The sequence below is a fragment of the Dendropsophus ebraccatus genome, chromosome 8, assembly GCF_027789765.1.
Source record: "Dendropsophus ebraccatus isolate aDenEbr1 chromosome 8, aDenEbr1.pat, whole genome shotgun sequence".
Taxonomy (NCBI): Eukaryota; Metazoa; Chordata; class Amphibia; order Anura; family Hylidae; genus Dendropsophus; species Dendropsophus ebraccatus.
In genome coordinates, this window is record NC_091461.1 from 89,890,196 (window position 1) to 89,914,905 (window position 24,710).

At 42.2% G+C, this 24,710-nt stretch overlaps 1 protein-coding gene across 3 annotated transcripts in view; it reads left to right on the top strand.

The window, feature by feature from the left end:
• Positions 1–24,710, top strand: part of CSGALNACT2 (chondroitin sulfate N-acetylgalactosaminyltransferase 2) — a 46,880-nt gene that overhangs the window by 15,237 nt on the left and 6,933 nt on the right. Inside the window, exons 1-3 of one of the 3 annotated variants that reach the window (XM_069979282.1) lie at positions 8,244–8,291; positions 20,211–21,168; positions 21,509–21,725. In XM_069979282.1, the coding sequence (XP_069835383.1) occupies positions 20,520–21,168; positions 21,509–21,725 (866 nt within the window). In that variant the 5' untranslated portion in view covers positions 8,244–8,291; positions 20,211–20,519. Of the gene's footprint in view, positions 1–8,243; positions 8,292–11,050; positions 11,118–20,210; positions 21,169–21,508; positions 21,726–24,710 lie in introns of those variants that run through there. The other 2 variants (XM_069979281.1, XM_069979280.1) reach the window with 2 other exon arrangements.

Consider the following 24,710-nt stretch of genomic DNA (forward strand, 5'->3'; position numbering starts at 1 on the left):
GAAAAGGCTTTCTATGCCTACTACTTCTCTGTACAGTTCCTATAACAAGCAGAGGTGGCAGCAGAGAGCACTGTATCAGACTGGAAAGAGGACACCACTTCCTGCAGGACATACAGCAGCTGAATTACTGGAAGACCTGATATTTTTATCCAGTCTGACACAGTGTTCTCTGCTGCCACCCCTGCTAGTTATATGAACTGTACAGAGAAGTAGTAGGCATAGAAAGCCTTTTCTGCTTTGGACATGGACATGGACAGAGGTGGCAGCAGAGAGCCCTGTGTCAGACTGAAAAGTACAGTGGTACCTTGGTTTAAGAGTAACTTTGTTTAAGAGAGTTTTGTTTTAAGAGCTCACAGTTTTTCAAAATTGTATCTTGGTTTAAGAGCATTGCTTTGGTTTAAGAGCTCCCTGTACTGGGTGGGAGCGGGAGTGGAGGAGAGGCATGGCCTGTATAGCGTGGTCTACAGCCCTGTACTCTGACCCAAGAAGTCTCCCTCACCTTACAAATCATAGCAGAGCCACTTCAGGCTGGGGCTTGTATCAGGGGACAGGACTGTGGAGGTAATCTCTTCGTAGCTGTAACCCCTCTCTCCCCAAACAGACAGTGCTGCTATACTGTGGCCACATCTTCCCTGCTCATTCCTTCATGCTCCCTGCAGTCTCTGTCAGTCCTGATTGGTCCAGGCTTAACACACTCCCCTTCTCCATTGCTGCCATGTGACCACACAGACCTCTGACAGCAGCCCTGCTTCTCTATTCTAGCTTGTTGTACTACATTACTGCATTAGGGGGATCTGCAGTTCCATTCTCTACTGTAAAAATTGCAGCTGTTTTTCAGGTTAATGCACTTACTATACATTATACACCACATGCTGATTGCTATACTGTACAGTAACTTATAATATCACATATTCAGCTGTTTTATAAATGTTTGTTTCATTTGTTTTACATGTTGTTCAGAATATAAAAATCATTATTTTTGGGGCGTGGAACCAATTGTCTGCATTTCAATGATTTCTTACAGGAAAATTTGCTTTGGTATAAGAGTGGATTTGGATTACAAGCGCGGTCCCGGAACAAATTATGCTCGTAATCCAAGACACCACTGTATATGTATGTATGTATGGATGTGTGTGTGTATATATTAGTGGTGCCTTGGATTACGAGCATAATTCGTTCTGAGACCGTGCTTGTAATCCAAATCCACTCTTAAACCAAAGCAAATTTTTCCATAAGAAATCATTGAAATGCAGACAATTGGTTCCACACCCCAAAAATGATTTATTATTCTGAATAACATGTAGAACAGATAAAACAAACATTCAGAAACTGCAGAATATGTGATATTATAAGTTACTGTACAGTAAAGGAGAGGATGGGAAACACAAGGGCTGACAGAGACTGCCGGGAGTATAAAGGAATGAGCAGGGCAGATGGGGGCACATACATGCAGCACTCTCTGTCCGGGGAAAGAGGGGTTACAGCTATGGAGAGATTACCTCCACAGTCCTGTCCCCTGATGCAAGCCCCAGCCTGAAGTGGATCTGCTATGATTTGGAAGGTGAGGCAGACTTCCTGGGTCAGAGTACAGGGCTGTAGACCCCTCTAGCAGGCCATGCCCCTCCTCTACTCGCGCTACCACCCAGTACCGGAAGCTCTTAAACCAAAGCAATGCTATTAAACCAATTTACAATTTTGAAAAACTGTAAGCTCTTAAACCAAAACGCTCTTAATCCAAGTTAGTCTTAAACCAAGGTACCACTGTGTGTGTGTGTGTGTGTGTATATATATAATATATATATTATCTTTATCTATTTCTCTAATGTTTAATGCAACGCTGCGTTAAAGGACAACTCCGGTGGTCAAAAAACCTCCAGACACAAGCATACGTTTTATATTCACCATCCCTCCGCTGAGGCTTGCTTGAATCTCCCGCTGGCTACGGTCCCCGTCAGCTCCGGTCAGCGTCTTCGGCTCTCTCTCACTTCCAGATTCCAGTGAAGTGAATGGGAGAGAAAAGGCTACTGGTGCCTTCCATCTTGCACCAGTAGCCTTTTCTCTCCCATTGAGCTCTACAGGAAGATGCTGAAAAGGAAGAAGATTAGGCCTGCCCCGCCCACGCTCCAATGACACCGACACAAAATGGCGCAAGGAGAAGAGGATGGGGGGAGCAGATATTCTGCTGATGTATGTTACAGCAGAGGAGGTCCATAAACAAGTGAAGCCACAAGCAACTCTAATAGTAGAAGCAGATTACAGACATAGTGCTCGCCTATTCCAAACACAGTCTTCCTTGAGATGTTTGGGAGGGACACCATGATATATTATATATATACATATATCATCTTCAGTTTTTGTGATGTACCCCCTCCCTCTGGTGTAAGACAGCTGGTCCTGTGTAATGGGTTATAATAAATTCCAGACCTAGCTTAGAGATGTATGGGCCTCAAGTGCTTCCTGCTCCTTTCTGTAACGTGTATCTAACGAAAAGTGCTAATATTCCACCGAGAGAGGTATGTGTCTAAGAATGTCACCCATTACATCAGCCACACTGTCTGGGCCTTAGGCTATAAGATGGAGATGACTTTTCTATTACACCGCAATCTATTGTGTCAGTCATACTGATCATTCTTTTCACACCTCCCAGTTAATGCGCGTTACCAGTTTAACAAGGTATGACTTAGTCTCTTGGTTTGTTCTGTAATTTGAGTGCTTGAAGTCAATTCCAAGGTTTTCTAACTATTCTAACTATATATATTTGTAAAATAAAAGTCTGACCAGAGAGGTGCCTATACACCTTTATTAAAGGGGTTATCCATCGTTACAAAAACATGGCCACTTTTGTCCCGCTCTTGTCTCCAGATTGGGTGGGGTTTGTAACTCAGTTCCATTGAAGTAAATGGAGCTTATTTGCAAACCTCACGTGAACTGGAGACAAGAGTGGGCCAAAAGTGGACATGTTTTTGCAGTGCTGGATAACCCCTTTAAAGCTGCACTGAGAACCCCTTTAAAGCTGCCCAGAGAACCTACTGATATGCGGCAGAAGTTTTTTACTGTATGGGTAGATTGCTTCTATTAACGTTTTTCTTCTCCCCCGCATTCTTGATTAATTTCCTAATTGTCCCTATGCAAATATGTGGCTTAAGAGCATTTGGGGCGTTGCTCGCTGGCTCCGAGCAACACCGCGTCCCGTCCAGCCTGCCCCCTCCTGCCCAGCACACTATGCATATTTATAGATGCATAGTGGCCTCTTCACCCCGCAGTGCCTGCAAGATGTCCCGTCGGAGACGGGCTGCTCCCCTGCGCACGTGTAATTCGACCGGACGTCCTGACATAGTAAGAAGAATCCTTCTTCAGCCAAGTTGTCATCATCCCCGTGGTCACGGACAAAAGGAAGTATGATGAAACCTTGGCTGCAGCAGGATTCTTCTTACTGCGTCAGGACGGCCAGCCGAATTGCGCATGCGTATTGAAGAGGCATTTATGAATATGCATAGTGGGCTGGGCTGGAGGGAGTGGGCTGGACGGGAAGCGGTGTTGCTCGGAGCTAGCGAGCAACACCCCAAATGCTCTTAAGCCACATATTTGCATAGGGACAATTAGGAAATTAATCAAGAATGTGGGGGGGGGGGAAGGAAATCGTTAATAATGGCGATCTACTCATACGATAAAGAGCTCCTGTGGCATATCAGCAGGTTCTCTGGCCAGAACCTTCTGATAGTGCTGCTTTAAGCTGTTGGTTGAATAGTCATTCAGCTGACTGTTATCTCTTCCAGCCTATAAATATACCAGCATGTGTTCCCTATGGAGCGGGTAGGGGTAAGCCACAGCCAGGCTGCTCTGGTACCTGCTTATCCCTCCAAAAATTAAAGGCAGTGAAAATCCATGACATCCCACCCATCTGCCAGTGAAGAGTTGGGAGACCCCCATACACCCTATACCGTTCAGTATGAAGTACATGGGCTCCTTTACTGACTGTAAAGTTATGACATATCCAAGCGATAAGACATGATTGGAAAACCCCTTTTAATGCTTACATGAGAAGTATGATATAACCCCTTGACTCTTTGCCTCTTATGCCTTTATAATTACTTGTTTAGATAAGGAGTGCCACATTTGTCTCCATGTTCCGCCAATGTTACCTGAAGACTTGGCCGAACGGGCAGGCTTTGGCTGGGTTCACATTGTTAAATCCATCCTAGATATATGTCGGCATCTGGTGAAAAAAGGCATGCCAATGTATACAGTGGCGCACTGCAGCAGGCCTATGTACTTCGATGATGCAAATGATAACCAGCCTGTGTAAAAGAATCAGCGATCAGCGATGGGATGTGTTGCCAATACATTTAAATGGCAGTGCGATGGATGTCTTTTTTTTTTTTTTTTTTTTCCCAACCAAAACCAGGAGTGAAACTAACAGGGTAAAATGATAATGGAAAGATTGGCACAATTTCTGTGTTTTCAACCCCCTCCTGGTTTTGGTTGAAAAATGACTGACGGAAAATACTATGTGAACATAGCCTTATTACTGGATTGCATTTAAATGTATTGCTGTTGGCTGCACATCCCCTGTTTACACAGAGAGACGTGTGGCCCATAGTAAAATATTCTAGTGTGGCACCAAAGATGCGATCAGCCCACGGCTGGCGTTTTTATGCTTCTTGACTGATCGCTGACACTTTTACACAGTTATCCAGTTTCTTTTTTTCTTTTAGATCAACTGGTTTCAGAAAATTATATAGATTTCTAATTTACTTCTGTTTAAAAATCTCAAGTCTTCTAGTACTTATCAGCTGCTGCATGGCCTGCGTGAAATGTTGTTTTCTTTTAAAACTGACACAGTGCTCTCTGCTGCCACGTCTGTCCATGTCAGGAACTGTCTAGAGCAGTAGAAAATCTCCATAGCAAACAATCTCCTGCTCTGGACAGTTCCTGTTAAGGGCAGAGGTGGCAGCAGAGAGCACCATGTCAGACTGTAAAGAATACACCGCTTCCTGCAGGACATACAGCAGCTGATAAGTACCTAAGATTTTTGAACAGACGTTAGTTACAAATCTATACAACTTTCTGAACGGTTAATTTGAACGAAAAAAAATTGCTGGAGTACAACTTTAGGTTTATTTCTTCTGTATTTCTGGTTTTGAGAAGTTAAAAATCTTGGTGAAAACTGCTGAGGCAGTAGTTTATGTAACACTAATGTGCCATGTTTATTTGGGAGGAATATGCTAACTCAACATTTATCCCAGTAGCTGTCTATATTATCATTCGAATCCTTTTGTTGGCAGTCGGACTCGCAGACCCTTCTGGGATGTAGAAGCCAAAGCCGAGTGTCCCAGGTGGGGAGCAGCTGTGTGGAGAACAGTGCTGGTATTATGTATCGGGCCTAGTGTCCGCTCAGGCCATCATCTGCGTTATGTACATTCAAACTCCCTATGGACGTCTTCTCAATACTTTCCTTTTAAAATAAGGTACATGAGGCATTTGGGTGAAAACAATGGGTCACATTTATTGGATTACACCTAGTGACTGTAAGGAGGAATTCACATGCGGCAGATTTGTTATGGACGTTTATGCGGCTCCCCTATTCATCTGAATGGGACTTGTAGAAATCCTTTCTTATGGAACAGAAACAGATTGCGATGTATTGGATGGATTTCAGTCTGCTGTGTGTGACTATATGTGAGTCAGTCATAGGAAAGGCCTCTCTCTGTTAGATGTGGCAGGAGGGTTTATAATAAGTGACACTCTTTCAGTTGGGTAAGAAAATGTGATTTCTTGGACCAGCAATCAGCCGACAAGTAAGGGTCCATTTACACAGAAAGATTATCTGACAGATTATCTGCGAAAGATTTTAAGCTAAAGCCAGGAACAGACTATAGGAGATCAGGTCATAAAGGAAAGCCTGAGATTTCTCCTCTTTTCAAATCCATTCCTGGTTTTGGCTTCAAATCTTTGGCAGATAATCTGTCAGATAATCTTTCTGTGTAAATGGACCCTAAGAAATCTCACTTTTTGTTGGTTGATCACATCTTTTTTGTAGGCATTAAAATCATTGGTAGTCATGAGCACGTGTTCCTGTATAAGGCTGGGTTCACACTACGTATATTTCAGTCAGTATATTTCAGTTAGTATTGTGGTCCTCATGTTGCAACCAAAACCAGGAGTGGATTAAAAACACAGAAAGGATCTGTTCACACAATGGTGAAATTGAGTGGATGGCCGCCATATAACAGTAAATAACGGCCATTATTTCAATATAACAGCCGTGTTTTTAAAATAACAGCAAATATTTGCCATTAAATGGCGGCCATCCACTCAATTTCAACATTGTGTGAACAGATCCTTTCTGTGTTTTTAATCCACTCCTGGTTTTGGTTGCAATACTGACTGAAATATACGTAGTGTGAACACAGCCTAAAGGTGACCATACACCTTCAATAACGGCCATCCCATAGGAAACGGCGGCTGAGTATAGAGTCTTTTGATGTTATAAAAACACAGGCAGTGGTGCAGAGCGGATGGTCTGGGATCCGGTATCAGTGGGGGAATGAGACAGGTAAGTATACATTACTGACATGTTCCCAGACAACCTCTTTTATACATCTCCATTCAGAAGGAAAAATGTGACAAATAGACCTGTAATTTTTTTTGTATTACAAATAGGAATGTATGTTAATGCTTTTTCTCAGCTACCATGTGACATAGTTTCTGACCAAAAAGGTACAAAAATGCAAAAATGGGGGGAAAAAACCCCACACCCCCAGCATGCAGTGTTTTGGAAAAACTGCCAGAAAGCCTCAAACCCCCCCCCCCACCCCCCCCCCCCCCCCCCCCCCCCCCCCCCCCAAAAAAAAAAAAAAAAATGTGTGTTAGACAAATCATAAACTTCTGTTAAATTCCAGCCTACATCTGGCCGCTGGTGTTTTTGCGTACAAAAAAAAACCCGCCCTGGCACTTTTATTGGTGTTTTTCCCAAATTTTAAGCCAGTGTGAAGCCAGCCTGAAGTGGATTTCTGGCGACTGAGGAGTTCCGTAAAAAAGCGACGGCCTAGCATAAAGCTCCTTAGTGGCCGCCCATTTGTGTTTTTAAAGGGGATATCCAGTGCTACAAAAACATGGCCACTTTTCCCCTTACGGTTGTCTCCAGTTCAGGTGCGGTTTGCAATTAAGCTCCATTTACTTCAATGGAACTGAATTTCAAAACCCCACCTAAACTGGAGACAACAGTAGGGGAAAAGTAGCCATGTTTTTGTAGCGCTGGACAACCCCTTTAAGGCCTAGTGTATGTTCAGACCTACTATCTATGCTGCCAATTTTACCAGCTGAAATTCTGCAACAAATAATGGATGTATGAACATCCCCCCTCCCCCTCCCGCTGTCACTGTTCCATCTGGCTCAGAGGATATGCAATATTGTAGGCCTTCTGTTATATATGTACATGTTGTTTAATAAAGCCTGCCAAGAATTCTTTATTCTGTAATTCTTTAAGATATGCAGTTATGGAATATTGTATATAGCTAAAAGTAGAGTATAAGGACCCTATTAAATGGGCTTGGGGGGGCAGGATAACAAGCACCGCTCTTTGAGATAAAACACGATTACTGAGCCTTCACGCAGCTGGATAAATCGTGTATCCGGCCGCATGAATGATGGCTGGGTCATTTGTGCAGCCATAAAACTTTGTTATTGTCTGCCACACATCCCCTGTTTGCGCAGTGTAACATGCAGCTGATATCCGTGATTTATTACACCCACAAGATCACATCAGTACATGGGTCACATTAGAAATTCCTATAAACTTTTTTTTTTTTGCCCAATAATTGGCTTGTGCAAAACTAAATGAAAAACCAATAGAATAGCCACATGTTGTAAATGAGGTTTCCATAATCCATTTATCCAGGGCCGATTGTTATTGTAAGAGGCCTTCTGCATTGCTAATCGGGATGCATAGAGCAGTGTTTATAGGAACTTACATTACAATGGCCTCTTAATAAAGAAGGGGCTCTCCCATTCATATGCCAGTGATAGGTGAGATACCAAGTGGACAGTCTGTCTCTGCCCTGTGTGTGCAAATGAGGAAGGATTGAGTTATAATGTAACATGAGGCAGGTGAAGAGGAAGATAAATGGCTCCTCTTGTCTGTATGATAAGAGCAGTTTATGTAGGGTGAGGTGCAGTGTCTGTGGGCCGGAGGGGAGTGGATTCCCAGAATCTCTATGTATCCAGCTTGGGTGACTGAGGAAAGACTTCACTGGGAAAGGGAGGCAGACTCGGACCTTGGCTCCGAAATGGTAACTACACTATAGATACACTTTATATGTTACTTGGGGCAAGATTACACTGGGTTCAGTATTGATGGATTCTTGTATTGCTGTTTTTCCCCAAGGTGGGTTTTTTCTAGTGTGCTAGCCTTTATTTGATATTATTGTTTTTTTTTTTGTTTGTTTTTTTTCCCCTTGCTTGTTGAGGCTTTTTATTATTGGCTTTGGGTGTTATCTTGGCTGTGATGTACATGTGATACTTGTATTTTAGCTATATTATTGTCTCCTGGACAATAAATCATCAGATTCCCATAAGCTGCAACGCTTGCATGTCTAATTTGCATTCACTATTGTATCGCCATCTGTGTCTGTAGCTCTTGTCATTTTGTGGTCAGACTTACTTTAATACTACTATATGAAATTGTATATATGTCTATTTAAAGGTTGTAAGATAGCATTGCTTCTGCTGAGTAATAGGTTCCACTGTTTGCAAGTAGGACCGTCTGTTATTGCTGTGCTATTACACCTGTGCGGTGGATACTGCTGGACCCCTGGCCACATTGCCTGCTGTCCGCAATAATCTCTGTTCTATGGAAAGCTTAGGCTGTGTTCACACACGTTGGAGTTTCATTGCAGTACTGCAGCGTCTTCGCACATGTATGCTATCAAAGGATTGTCTCATAAAGGCATCGCTTTTCTCTATATATGCTGTTATGGCATGTGAATATCATAGAGGCCTTTCTGACCTTTCTTTGAGCATGATCTATTTGGTACAGTGGTCAGCATTTATGCTTGAATACCACTTTAAAGGAGTAGTCCAAAAAATAAATAAATGAAAAAAAAAATAATAATAAAAAAAAAAAATATATATATATATATATATATATATATATATATATATATATATATATAATATATATATATATATATATATATATATATATATAATACAGATTTGTAAATTACTTCTATTTAAAGGGGTAGTTCACAAAAAGAAAAAACTCTTTCAAATCAACTGGTCCTAGCAAGTGCCAGAGATTTGTACTTCTATAACAAAAATCTTGTCTTCCAGTACCTATCAGCTGCTGGATGTTCTGCAGGAAGTGTGTATTCTCTCCAGTCTCCTTGGCTGATCGCTGACACTTTTACACAGGCCGATTATCCAGTTTCTTTTTTTCTTTTAGATCAACTGGTTTCAGAAAATTATATAGGTTTCTAATTTACTTCTGTTTGAAAATCTTAAGGCTTCTAGTACTTATCAGCTGCTGTATGTCCTGCATGAAATGTTGTTTTTTTTTCAAACTGACACAATGCTCTCTGCAGACCACTGCCCATGTCAGGAACTGTCCAGAGCAGGAGCAAATCCCCATAAAACACTTATCCTGCTATTCAGATTGGAAAGAATACTACTTCCTGCAGGACATACAGCAGCTTATAAGTACTAGAAGACTTGAGAAGTAAATTACAAATCTGTGACACTTTCTGACACTAGTTGATTTAAAAGAATGTTGTTTTTTTGTGAACTATTCACTTTCAGTCTTCCAGTAATTATCAGCTGCTGTATGTCCTGCAGGGAAGTGGTGTTTTCATTATAGTCTGACACAGTGTTCTCTGCTGCCACCTCTGTCTGTTTTATTGTCAGTTAAAACTATGGCCATGTTTAGCTTTTATTTTACAGTGTGTGAACCAAGCCTAAAGGGGGTTATTCAGGATTTAGAAAGGCACAACTACCTTTTGCAAAAATAGCACCACCCCTGTACTCAGGTTGTATGTGGTAATACACTTCAGCTCTATTCACTTCCATGGAAATGAGCTGCAAAAGCACACCCAAACTGAGGACAGAAGAGGTGCTGTGTCCTCAGTTTGGGCCATATTTTTCTAAGCTTAGATAGCCCCTTTTTAATATTTTGGCTGTCGCATGAAAATCTATGCCTATATAATCTATCACCTGTGATCAGCCAGGAAAGATGGCACGCAGAGCAAGGACACTATACATATATTGTAAGTTATTCCAGGTGTTGTCACCCCGCTGACCTAATATTGATGGCCTTTCCTGAGAATAGTCACACACACAGTACAACAGATTTAAAAAAAAAAACACACCAAAAAACCTTTGGACGGGTCAATTCAGCGCTGAACGATTATTGACCTGAACCTTTAGGCCGCATTCACTCGTTCTGTGTTCTGCACAGAACACGGACATGTGGAATACATGTAACAGACTCCCTCTCCGCCCGGGCAGCATCTGTAATTAGATGCTGGGAGCGGGGGAACTGTGTGCCTGTGTGCCTCTGCCGTGTGGCTGCTTCATTACAGCGCCATGCATATCTGTACAGTTCCCCCGCCCCCAGCATCTAATTACAGATGCTGCCCCAGGGGAGGGGGAGTCCGTTACATGCATTCCACGTCCGTGTACCGTGCAGAACTTGTAACATGGGAATGCGGCCTTAGTATGTTCCAGGAGGCATGTGTAGGTACTGTGTGACCTCATGGCATTGTAATATGGCTTCTTAGAGCCCTTGTTGTAGCATATGGAGCATTCATAGAATCGAGTGCAAGAACCCTAACATTATTCTCTAAATTTTCTACAAAAAAGAAACCTCTTTCATGTGTGTGAGATGTGGAATGAAAGGGCCCTCTGCACATGAAATGGGTTAATTCTCTCTCCAGCGCATGGTCTTTGTGGTCATGGTCTGTGTGCTAGAAGAAATGCTTCACACAGCACTTTTCTTACTTTACTGTAGAATTGAATTACAGAAACAGAAGCCGCTACTGCGTGATCCAGGCTAGGGCTATCTTCTTGTGTGCTTCAGAGAACAAGTGATCAGAAGGAGCAGAGGAATTCCAGCAATGGAGGTAAATGACTGTAATGGGTGTTATTGGAGGTGCCACCTGCGGCTCCCGTATCTGAGGTCAGCCATGAATCCCATCATGTGAAGTCCTGTTGGTACATACAGGTCCGTGATGTTAATTCGGGTTAATGAGCGGCAGTGTTTGTGAGGAAAGTGGATTGGATGAGAGGAGCGGCTGCCATCACCCTTCTGAGTCACAGCTTCTGTTTTGTGGTCTGGAGGAGTTTGCTGCCAGTTAAGGGACACGTGTTATAACGTCTAGTCTTTTGCAATCCATTTATTTGTCACTAGGTTAATCTGTATTGGAGATCTGTAAGCGAGGGTTTGCAAGCTATGGGTACAAAGGTAGTTTTAGATCTAACAAAAAGGTCTCATCTTTTGTTAGAGGTCTCTATCTTATGTACAAAACTGACCCACAATACAGCTGAGCGTATAAAACCATAGGGACTATAGCCATAACCATGTTATGGCAGCAATGTCAGTGGAGGAGAACACCTCAGTAATACAGACTGTGATAGCGCATATATCCCTATAGCAGGTTAGGGACGCCATATTCTGCTATGTGGACACTCCTGGTCCTCTGTTGGACTCAACTTCTTCCAGGTTATGTGTCGTCCCAACCCCTCGGGGCCTGCTTGCTCAGCCAGCTGGTGACACCACTGTGGTGACTGATGATTGGGCAGGTCCTGTGGGGTCGAGACAACATAGAAGAAGTGGAGGGCCGAGAGCATCGGCACAGCAGTTGCAGGGAACTGGAGGTGACTATTGGGGGAGATTTATCAAACATGGTGTAGACTCAGTAAAACTGGCCCAGTTGCCCCTAGCAACCAATCAGATTCCACCTTTCTATTCCAAAGAATGAGGAATGAAAAGTGGAATCTGATTGGTTGCTAGGGGCAACTGAGCCAGTTGCAGTTTACACCATATTTGATAAATCTCCCCCATTATGTTGTTGTTATTATTATTACACCACCCCCAGCCCTACAGCTAATTTTTGCATCCCCACACAACTTCTTTTAAAGTGACACTAAAGCAGAAAATAGTTTTCATTAAGGGGCACCAGCGTGCTGAGGCTAAACAGCCATCTTAGATTGGTTGGTTGGTATTGTTTTCCCAATAACACACCAGTTTTTCTCATACTGTTCTGTACAGTGACTAGCCATCTTTTTCTGAGTGATTCGGGCCTTGTTGCCGTACTGCAAGGTCCCACCGGCCCAGCACTTAGGCCATAAACAGCAGTGTGATCATATTCTGTCCACGATTGCAGAAAGAAACAATGGACAAGTGGACGAGGCCTTACACTCCATACACAGAGCGCTTTGCAGAGTGACCAGCAGATTCACAAAGCCGCAGAACCAGTAGTGCAGTAGCATTGAGGAAGCAAAGAGGCCTCAGGGAAGCAGGGCAGCTCTTTAGCATGATAATGTCCCTAAGTGAAAACCCTTTTTGCCGGAGTGCCCCTTTCAACCCATAGCATTCTTACAATTCACAAGGAAATGCACCTAAGCTGAAACCAGTGCCTTCTGCAAACTGGTTTATACAACACATGTAGGAGCCGAATGAGTTAAAGAGTTTGTGCAGGATGGTTTCTCTAGTTTTCCAGTGCCCATCCTACCCTGCCCGCTGTCACTGTAACAGCCAACCTGTCTCCCGGAATAATGACCACTCCAGACAGGCCATGTCATTCTCTGCTTCTGTTCCCATAGGGAGGAGGCATCCGTCTCTCGCTTCCGTGGGTTCCGGGGTTCTTTCCTTGCAGACTCCCACCCCTTCCCTGTACTGGTAATTGGAAACAGATGGTGCAGCTTACTTTTATGCTAGACAACGCTGGCCACGTATGTGTATCCATTCTCTCATACTAGCAAAGAGGATTACATGTGAATGCTGAGTCACAGGCTGTCTCACTGGAGGGAATCCCTTATTAACCATTAAGACTGGGGCTACATGGGGACTTATGGCTGTACGGCCTAAGATTGCGGTGTTGCTCTGCCAAGATCTCAACTAAAGAAATTCACGTTTGTCATACACAAATCAACCGGTTTAGATTTCTGCCCACTATCCTGACGTGGTAGCTTGCAGCTTACACATAAGTTGCAGAGTAGAAGCATGTGATCATATGCCATCAGTCGCCGTCTAGCCATTGTCTGCCTGTGCATGCACCATTCTGCTCATCACTGCAGGCTGTTTTGTCTACATGCGGCCCAAGTGCAAAAAGTGTTTGGATGGGGAATATTCAGTTGAAAAATTTGTTTTGCGAGGTTCGCAAATATTGGGTCGGATTCACAAATATTTGCGAACAGCATACAAATGGATCTTGATAAACAGCCAAAATATAGTAGCTAAAATAGTGGGAATATTACAATATTACAATGAGTAATGTTTTGTACAACAGCTGCTGTTGTGACAGTGTCCAAAATTGGAAAATTTCAATTTAAAAAAAAAGTCATTCAATTTTCGCCCGGGGCAGCAGTGGATGTTGGTGGAACAGCAGTGTAAAATCAATTTTCTCTTAGCACAGCAGTGGCTTAACAGCACCTACGTACTAAGATACCAATGGGTTAACGTCACCCACGGCACCCACAGACTAGTTGAATTGGACAATGGCTTTAAAGCACCCACATTAGGATACCAATGGGTTAACTTGACCCACAGCCTGGATTCAATGGACACTAACCACTTTTCCCACACTCTGGGATAACTTGACCCACAGACACCCTCCCGCAATGGACTCTCCTATCCTTTTTACTCTCCCTTTATACACTAAATGCTGCAAGCCACTAAATGCATGCCTGCTGCAAGCCACTAAATGCATGCCTGCTGCAAGCCTTCTCTCCTCTGTACACTCAGCCGACTGCCTGCCTCAGGGAAGTGGATCACACCATATACAGGGTAAGGGGGAGTTGCTGACATCACAGTGGGGCTTGCTGGTGATTGGACGGCGACAAGGGATTATGGATAATCCCTTGCTCCCGCCAAGTGACAGTACTGTAAACTAACATATGTGGTCGCCATGTTTATCAAATTTTAGAGCAAATTGCAATGAGTTTGCAATATATTAAGCAAAATATGAATTTGAAAATATGAAGCAAAATTGACAGTGCAATTTGATCGCTTTGCTCAAGTCTATTCCTAATAAAGGGTTTTTTGATGTATATTTTACATCATTGTTCAGAAAACATTAATGAAAACTTTGATGTGGTTGTTAGTGAATTACATATATAGAACACCAGTTTTCCAGTAAGTCTCAGGAATGTTTTAACTATTTGTTATATATTTCTCCCCTATTCCAAGGAATCTGTTGGGTATATTTGCATAGTTTATTATGACAAACCTGTAAGGATTTTATATGACCCCATGTGTTTTGTTTTTGTTTTTTTGCTGTGGTGGTAATTAGGGATGGTCCGAACAGAGTTCGGTTCGGGTTCGTACGAACCCGAACCCTCGGTAATGATTACCGCTGTCTGCCCGCTCCGTGCAGCGGGCGGAGCCAGCGGGAGGACCAGTTTTCCAGGCATTCCTCCCGGGCAGACAGCGGGAATCTGATCCTCGGCAGGTTCGGACCATCCCTAGTGGTAATAGTGCTGCTTTCAGTTATTTGTGTCTAGGACTGTTCAAAAACTTGTCAGCGGCTGGGAAGGTAAAGTGGGAAAAAAGTACTCACCCCACTAGTCACTTTCAGTCTAATGCTGCTGCTCTGGAATCCCTCCCAGAAGTGACATAGATGTCACCATACACAGGACATGGTATTAAGGGCAATGCCAAACGGTGGGCAATTTTCGGTTAAAGTGTACCAGTCACGTTGACCCGATGGCCGTGAGATTTCTTTTTCCACAGTTCTTGGTTGGTACTCTGCGTTCCCCATTCTGATTCAGTTAGGCTTGTGCACAGTACCAACCTGATGTGGTGGTATCCATGGATACCCAAACTTCCGATGACAGAAGGAATTTCACGACAATCAAGTCAAGTGCTTTGTGACTTGCAATGGGTTATCCAGACTTAGAAAAACATGACAACTTTCTTTCAGAAACTGAACCACTCTGTTTGGGTGGGGTTTTGCCACACAATTCCATTGAAGTGAATAAGCAAAACCCCACCCAAAATGGAGTCAAGTCATGCTGTTTCTATCATGGATAACCCCTTTAAGGCTCATTATCCCTTTAAATACTTAAACGTCTCTATAGACAGTGTCTATGCATGGTACTGTTGCATGTTGCCCATGTCAACAGTCACTTATCGGCCAAAGGTAGTGGGGTAGGGGTCAGTGACTGAGTACTCCTGACAAACAGTCTCTTGACTTGTTCTTCAGGGTACAAACACACACAGCAGATACGCAGCAGATTTGATACTGTGTTCAGTTATTTAGATCTAATCTGCTGCGTATCGCAGCAGTAAATACGCAGCGTATAAGCCGTGTGTGTTTGTACCCTTAGGGTGTATTTTTTTTGTGACCCTACTGAGAGAGTTGTGTGAGTGGTCGTTGTGTCTTAAATCTGACCCCTGGGTTAGGAGTCATAGTTCAGGTATTTGGCTGCGGTAGTAGTTTATACTGTATACACTTGCATATGGCAAGTTTTATGGGCAACCATGTGTACGGAAGCACTGAAGGATTCCCTGATGAATTATTGCAATGGGAAACAGTTGTGTGTTGTGGTGTGTGTGTTTTTTTTTTTTTTTTTTACTAAAGTTTCCATTCATCACCATTGGTGTAATTCTGCAGTAAACCGACATCTGTGTTGTCACTTCCATGTGTCTGCGCATAACAAGAACTCTGTAAAACAGGTGCATGGGGCAGCAGTATCTGGCATAGCAGCGCAATACTCTACTAACTCACACAACCCACCATAGGCAGAGTTGCTTTTACCATGCACTTACCCCTATTTAATGCCATCGACAAGGTTGTATCCTGCCCCATGGCATTAGCACAAATCAGCCCAATTCTGTTGTAGATCCCAAAGATTTAAGGTTTCAGGCTATGTGCACACTGAGCAATTCTCGAGGAATTGTAGCTGAAAGTTTTCAGGCAGAATTCAAGCAAAATTTAAGCCCCCCATTGACTTCTATAGGATTCCTCTAGCAGATCTACAGCAGAAAATTCTGCTCGGAAATTCTGCAGTGTGAACAACAGAGCAGAAACCCCATTCAACACAATGGGACTTTGCTCTGTACATTTTTTACGGGAGGAATTTCAAGCTGAATTCCTCGCCTTTTCCTCAGTGTGCACATACCCTAAGACTGGAAAGAATACACCACTTCCTGCAGGACATACAGCAGCTGATCAGTACTGGAAGGCTTGTTTTTTTATTTATTTTTTAACATAGGTAATTTACTGATCTGGCACCAGTTGACTTAGGGCCAACATACTGGGTAAGAGAGTGCCGATCTGAAGGAGCCGATCTGAAGAGCCTATTACACAGCCAAATTATCATGCGGCAGGGGCTGCACGGACATAGTTAATGATGTTAGTGCAGCCCTTGCTTTATAGACACATTCCAGCGTGTAAAGAAAATAAAGATGTTTGCCTGTGAACGCTCCCCCAATGTCGCCCTGGTATGTTTCTAAGTTTCTCACTCACCGTAGCCACCTCCGTCATTTCCGTATCATTTTTTGATGTGACAGAACACTCAGCCAATCACTATTGCCCGTGCACTACCTATTACACGGCGGCGGATGATTTTCAAACATGTTGAAAGACAATGATCAGCCAATTGTCAGATAATCACTCTGTGTAAGAGGACCCTCACACGTATTGTACTTCCTCTGGAATACCCCTTTAACCCCTTAAGGTCAAAGCCAATTTTCGTTCTTGCACTTTAGCTTTTTCCACTTTATGTTTAAAAGGCCATAGCACTTGCATTTTTTCACCTAGAGACGTATATGAGCCCTTATTTTTTGCAAAACCAATTGTAATTTGCAATGACAGGCTTTATTTTTCCATAAAATATGCTGGGAAACCGGAAAAACATAATTTGCGCTGTCAAATTGAAAAAAAAAAGGAATTTGTTTTGATTTCGGGGAGTTTTGCATTGACGCCGTTCGCCCTATGGTAAAACTGACTTGTTATGCATGTTCCTCAAGTCGTTACGATTACAATAATATATAACGTGTATAACTTTTATTGTATCTGAAGGCTTTTAAAAAATTCAAACCATTGTTAACAAATATATGTTCCTTAAAATCGCTCCATTCCCAGGCTTACAGCGCTTTTATCCTTTGGTCTATGGGGCTGTGTGAGGTGTAATTTTTTGCGCCATGATGTGTTCTTTCTATTGGTACCTTGAATGCGCATATGCTACTTTTTGATCACTTTTTATTACATTTTTTCTGGATTTGATGCAACCAAAAATGCGCAATTTTGCACTTTGGAATTTTTTTGCCCTTAGCGCCATTTACCGTATGAGATCAGGAATGTGAAAAATTACACAGCAATCTATTGCCGAGCCGGGATCAGTGTCATCGTGAAGAACGGATCTCGCCCCCCCCCCCCCCCCCGCGATCGCGGGGGGAGATCCGTCCCACTAGGCACCAGGGACGTGCGAGCAAAGCCTCTAAATGCAGCTGTCAGGTTTGACAGCTGCATTTAGAGGCTTAATTAGCCGGCGCGGCAACGGGACCCTCGCCGGCTAATAGAGGTGCTCCCCGGCTGCATACATCAGCCGGGAGCAGCGCCATTCAGAGGTCCCGGCGGGACCCCTCTCTGAACACCCCCCGCTGCACCATGACGTATCAGATACGTTGTGGGTCGCTAAGGGGTTAAATGACTGTACCACCAGGCAGGAGCACTGGAGGCGGGCCGACCCACCCTTAGTGGGAAGAAACCCCAGCCCCTCTATGACGTGAATCCATTAGAATCAATGGAACCCTATCATAGAAGGGGGTAGGGTTTCTTCCCACTAAGGGTGGGTCGGCCCGCCTCCAGTGCTTCAGCTTGGGCCTGGTGGTACAGTCACTTTAAGCTCCTTATGGCAGGATAACAAAATTAAGCAGAACAAGTAATCCGGGATCATCAGGTGACAGGGGAATAGTTTACAATGCTCTGACCCTTTCTTCAGGTTCTGCACATACTTCAGTAGTAGTAGCCACCTCTGTGGAGACAGTCAGTATAAGACTAGGGAATGCACCACTCCTTCATTCTGATGATTGGTAGGGGTCTCGGAGATCAGATCCCTATTGACTGATCATTGAGTGATTGCATATCCTAGGGATTTGATGGGAATACCCTTTTAAACAAATAAAAAAAATCATAAAGATCCTAATGATTTGATCACAGGTTAGTTCAGGTTTGTAGACACTTACACTGTTCAGACATTTAGTACATTACAAATGTGTTTCCTTTCCTTTTTTTGACTTCTGGTAAAGTGATTTAATGTCCCACGTGATTTTTTTTTTTTTTGGTTTCCATCCATGTAAGCATTACTTGTCCGCCCATGAATTTGGTGGATTGCCATGTTATTACTATGCTAGCTGTCTGCGGAGACAATAAGTAACCACTGCATAAATGTGGCTATAGAGGGAATGTAACAATGTAATGTATGTTTTTAAAGTAAAATATTCACATTGCAGACAAGATGGGTTCCAGGAAGATGATCATTAACCATGAGCCCGCATCCAGGACTACAGCCCACTTACTGGGCCAGTGACTAATCTGTGTCTTCCAAGTGAAAATGCCAGAACTGTAGTAATAAATAGTGAATAAAGAGTATGGTATTGATGTGAGAGACTCCACGTGCATCGCCACGGGGTTCGTAAGACCATCTATTATTTATAAGTGAATGGGGCTGTGGTCCTGGATGCCGGACCCAGCCATAAATGCTTTTGGGTGTTTGTTGTATTGTTGTTTTTATTGTCTGACTCTAATAAGAAGCCTTAGGACACGACTTACATTTCCAGTCATGTCTTAAGGATTCTTCTTATGAGACTTAGACGCAGACTTGAAGGGGAAACCATCTCCAAAATATGGCATCAGAGTACTGGTTGGTATACAATATACCAGACACTTTAGCAAGACTGCAATCATCTGTAAAATATTCCCTGTAGATTAATAAGAGGAAACATAGAATATAGAAACAAATGACTGCACAACTGGACACACATGGTTTTTAGTCTGAAAATCTAAGTCTGCATGCAAGCTGTGTATACAGAATGGTAGGAAATCAGAAATCTGGCAAAAGGAGGGGGGGGGGGGGGAGGAACTAGAGCTGTGCCCTGCGGACATGTTTTTTTTTCACATGCACTTCCTACAATATTCCAGTATCTGCTGTTTTATTATGTGTACATGGCATAGCTTGTTAATTTATTAGCTATATATTTGTAACATTTTATTGTTCTTGTGGTTATATTTATCTCCAAATAGATAAACAGTTTTTAATTACAAATAGATGAAACTAAAAAAAATAACTGTTTATATTCATTGTTCCTTTTTTTTACCATTTTTTTTATTTACTACTTGATTGTTTTTTTGCATTGCTTTATTTTAGTGTTAAAGTAGTAATTATTCCACTAAGCTTCGCATTGTGGCTCTGTATATTTCTTAAAGTGTATCTGTCATTATAGCTTTCAAAATCTAAATCAGCAGTACATGTGATATAAACCGTTTGCAACTTAGTCATTATTTTTTTTTTTTTAGTTATCATGCCGTAAGACAAAGCTATACTTACCAGACATCTAGGTCCAGTCTCCTGAAGGCAGATTTTTAGTCTTGTGCTGAATGAAAAAGAGACTAGACACATGAAGTCTGACCAGTACAGAGTGTCACGGCTCAATGTATCTATGACTGAGCGCTTAGATGACCTGGGAAACAGGGGACTTCCTGTGTTTGGACTCTCTGGAAAAAAAAAAAAAAAGTTAGAACACAGGAAGTTCCGTGTTTTCCATGATAACTAAAAAAAAAAATGAAACTTGAAATGAAAATGAAAATGAAACTTGTTTTATTTCACATCTACTGTTGATTTAGGTTTTGAAAGTTAGAACGACAGGTACACTTTAAATATATGTAGTATAATAGCCTGCAGGGAGGTAGGTTCCCGTTCCCCATGTTAGTATGAGTTTTTCTTTTGTGTACTGCTTACTTTTTGACATCCATGGTTTTCTTTTCTTTCAGGTTGAAGTGATTGACTCTTTAAAGCTGGAGTGTTAATGCATCCTGTGAAATGTACCTTTTTGAAGCTAACCATCAGCAAGCAGCAGCTCATCTCCAACAATGTTTCCCTAGTTGTGGATATTTTATGAGGTCACCTTTTTTCATGGACATAACAGATTGAATGTATATGTGTGTGTTCCTGTCTTGAGGGAAACATATATTCTTATTTCAATGACGTGAGACCAAATAGTTTGGATGTAAACAACAAGCTCCATGGAATGATTCTCTAAATTGTCTTCATGCACAAGAAAAATCCTGACTTCCAGAAGAATGCCCAGGAGAGGGTTGTATCTCCAAGGCAGGACCCGGTGGTTATTTGTAGGACTTGCCCTGGTTTTCAGCTTGATGCTTCTAACATATCTTTTAGAATGTGCCCCCACTCCTGAAGGAAATGGCTCTCTTCCTGGCATCGCTGGGGAGATGTACAGCAAGGAGTATTACCAAGCTCTTCTTCAGGAGCAGGAAGAACACTACAAAAGTCGTGCAACAAGCCTAAAAAGACAGATTGCCCAACTCAAGCAGGAACTGCAAGAAATGAGTGAGAAGTTGAGGGTGGCACATGAGAAGAAACAAGCAGCTGGTGCAGGGCACCAAGGTACCAAAGAGCAGCCCTCCAATGACCTACTTGAGTTTCTGCACTCACAGATAGACAAGGCAGAAGTTGTGGTGGGTGCTAAGCTTCCCAGTGAATATGCAGTTGTGCCCTTTGAAAGTTTTAACGCTATGAAAGTTTACCAGCTGGAGATGGGGCTGACTCGCCATCCGGAGGAAAAACCCATTAGAAAGGACAGGAGAGACGAATTGGTTGAAGTTATAGAAGCTGGCCTGGAAGTCATAAATAACCCTGATGAAGACGATGAAGAACAAGAGAACAGGGGGTCGGAAAAACTGATATTCAGTGACTCTGACTTTGTAGAAGGTAAGTTCTGTGGGGAATGTTCTTCAATCAGTGTATCAGTAGATGTGCGGACTCCTTCACAAAGAAAGTATTCACAATCAACTCGGTAGATAATTTGTAGGCTGGATTACAATGGTTTCTACCCAACTAGCTTCTATTCCAGCACCCTTCAGTTAGGCGATGGTGGAATACAAGCTTGTTAAGAATAAATTTATTTGGATAAATTGAATATATTTGGGACTGGCATATGAGATGATAAATCCTACCACCACTACATTTATTTGCAGTTTGAGGCGTGTGGTTTTTTTTTTTTTTTTTTTTTTTTTTTTTTTTTTTTTTTAACTCCCTTCATTATTATCAGGTTACTATCGAACTGAAAGGGATAAAGGATCCCATTATGAGCTGTTCTACAAGAAAGCCGAGTCTGGGAGTTATCACCACATCACTTTATTCAGACCCTTTGGCCCACTCATGAAAGTCAAGGTGGAAACTCAGGACGTCTCCAGGACGATTGTCAACCTCATTGTCCCGTTGTCTGGCAGAACAGAAGCCTTTGCACAGTTCATCGAGAACTACAAGTAAGAACTTTAGGGTCCTTTTTTTTGTTGTTACCTTAAAGATTTTTTTTTTTTTTACTTATTCTGTCATTAATGCAGATACTCAAAATAAGCTAAATACACTTACATACACTGAGGTTTATTTTTATTTTTTTGATGTGGAAAGGGGGTTGGACCATGTTCGAGTCCATATAAGATATCCAGCAGTTAGTCCAGGCTGTCCATGCTGATCCGCAATGTCGATGTTTTGTGCAACAATATACAGTGGTGCCTTGGATTACGAGCATAATTCGTTCCGGGACCGCGCTTGTAATCCAAATCCACTCTTAAACCAAAGCAAATTTTCCCAAAGTAAATCACTGATATGCAGACAATTGGTTCCACACCCCAAAAATAATGATTTATTATTCTGAATAACATGTAAAACAAATGAAACAAACATTCAGAAACAGCAGAATATGTGATATTATAAGTTACTGTACAGTAATGGAGAGGATGGGAAACACAAGCACTAACAGAGACTGCAGGGAGCAGGAAGGAATGAGCAGGGCAGATGTGGGCACAGTATAGCAGCACTCTCTGTCCGGGGAGAGAGGGGTTATAGCTATGGAGAGATTATCTCCACAGTCCTGTCCCCTGATGCAAGCCCCAGCCTGAAGTGGATCTCCAATGATTTCGAAGGTGAGGGAGACTTCCATGGTTTGAGTACAGTGCTGTAGACCATGCAATGAAGACCATGCCCCTCCTCCACTCCCCCTCCCACCCAGTTAATGGAGCTCTTAAACCAAAGCAATGCTCTTAAACCAAGTCACAATTTTGAAAAACTGTGAGCTCTTAAACCAAGTTACTCTTAAACCAAGGTACCACTGTATTTAAGACTCTTTCCATATCAATCTGCCAAAATATGCCTAGTGAGACCCCACGTTCCTGTGTCAGTATCTACCAAAAATGTTTAAGGTTTTCCGAGACCTATACCAATAACTTTATTCATACAAAGTTTTAGAGCTATTTTACAGCTATTTGCAGAGTTTACTATAGGTTTATGGCTGCTGATCGTATGATAAGACCTGGTGGTTAGGAAAAGGGAGCTCTTGTGCTATGTAATTTCCTTGGTTGCATTGCCGTTGTTAATCTCTTTGTACACAGATGTAATTTATTTCCTAACAATAGCTTCTTCAGAACATCGACATGAAGTAAGCTACTGATTCTATAAAAGTACAACCCCCCCCCCTGCCCCCCGAAAAAGAGTGTGTGTGTGTGTAATATACATATATACTGTATGTATATACTGTATGTATATATATATATATATATATATATATATATATATATATATATATATATAGTACTTTAGTACTTTTCAAAGAGGCATCAAAAGTTTTAATCTGTCAGGATCAGAAGGTTTAGATCCCCTTGATCTTGCCAATACTTGGGCACAGTAAATGAATACAGCAATGTAATAATTTAAAAATCTTAAGGAAAACAATTAAAAAGGTTATGTTTTCTTTTTTTGTTTGTGACTGCTCAAAAGTACAAAATCATTTTCCTTCATTGGAACAAAAATTTTAATTGAAAGGGGTTGTCCCATCTACAATTCACCAGATAGGGGATAAGTGTCTAAACATTAAGAGCTGGGACCCCCACAAACAAAGGATCAGGGGTCCCAATCACTCTTCTTGAGTTCCAGACTGTACTAGTATTAAAATTACATTATCTGATTTCCTTTTATCTGCCTTTTGGGAACAGGCTGTGTTGGTTGGGGTACTTGCTAGGTTTTGGCTACTGTGTCAGCATGGACATTAAAGGGGTACTCCAGCGAAAATCGTTTCCTTTCAAATCAACAAGTATTAAATAGTTATATAGATTTGTAATTTAACTCTATTTAGAAATCACAAATCTTCCCATACTTATCATCTGCTGTACGTCCTTCAGGGAGTGGTGTATTCTTTTCAGTCTGACACTGTGCTCTCTGCTGCGACCCCTGATCAAGACAAGACTGTCCAGAACCGGAGAGGTTTTCTATGGGTATTTTTCTACTTCTCCAGACAGTTCCTGTCTCGGACAGAGATGACAGTAGAGAGCACTGTGTCCGACTGAAAATAAAACACCACTTCCTGCAGGACATACAGCAGCTGATAAGTATTGGAAAACTTTAGATTTTTTTAAGTAAAATGACCTCACAAATCTATGGTGAATTAGATGGCAAAGCATTTTTTCCCTACAAGGTCATTTAAGTGTGCATCGAGGCTAAGAAGCTGCCCTTGAAAAGCTGGCAGGAAGACTTTTTCATAGTTTTACTACTGATTTGATGCAGCGTCAAGCCAAGTGTCCTTGGCTACAGAAACTACAACTGATGGCAGAATTCTATGAAAATGTTGACCAACTGGTTTAATTCCTTTAAACCTGTTTAACAGCAGACTGGGTGATGTCTGAGCAGTCACAATACACTGGGAATTTCTTCTTTTACAGAATGTAGAGAACCCTTTCTAGTGAGATGGGACTGTTTTAGAATTGTTATTACTGGTTGTAGTTCCTTATTGAAAAGATTTAAAAAACACCTGGGGCGCACATAGTGTACTGCAAATGAGGAATTCAGATTAAAGTAGTGGCTTCCAGAGCCGCTCACCTGGGGTGGTCCTGCTATGAGCCCAACACTACAGATCTATGGGGTCCGATGGATTTTACTCCTTAATTGATGGGAGTAGTAGTGGTGGATGTAAAATCAGAACTTTATTGCAAGAATTGCGTGTTTCAAGGCACAGCCTCTTCATCAGATTAGTATCTTAGATATTAATCTGATGAAGAGGCTGTGCCTTGAAACGCGTAATTCTTGCAATAAAGTTCTTATTTTACATCCACCACTACTACTCCCATCATTCAAGGAGTAAAATCCATTGAATGCCGTCAGCGCTACCACCAAAGTCCCGGACCTTTTGCACGGCTGTACCTCCAGCCTGCAGAACCTTCTTCTAGTTCCTCATTGACAATCTTAAAGGAAACCTGCCA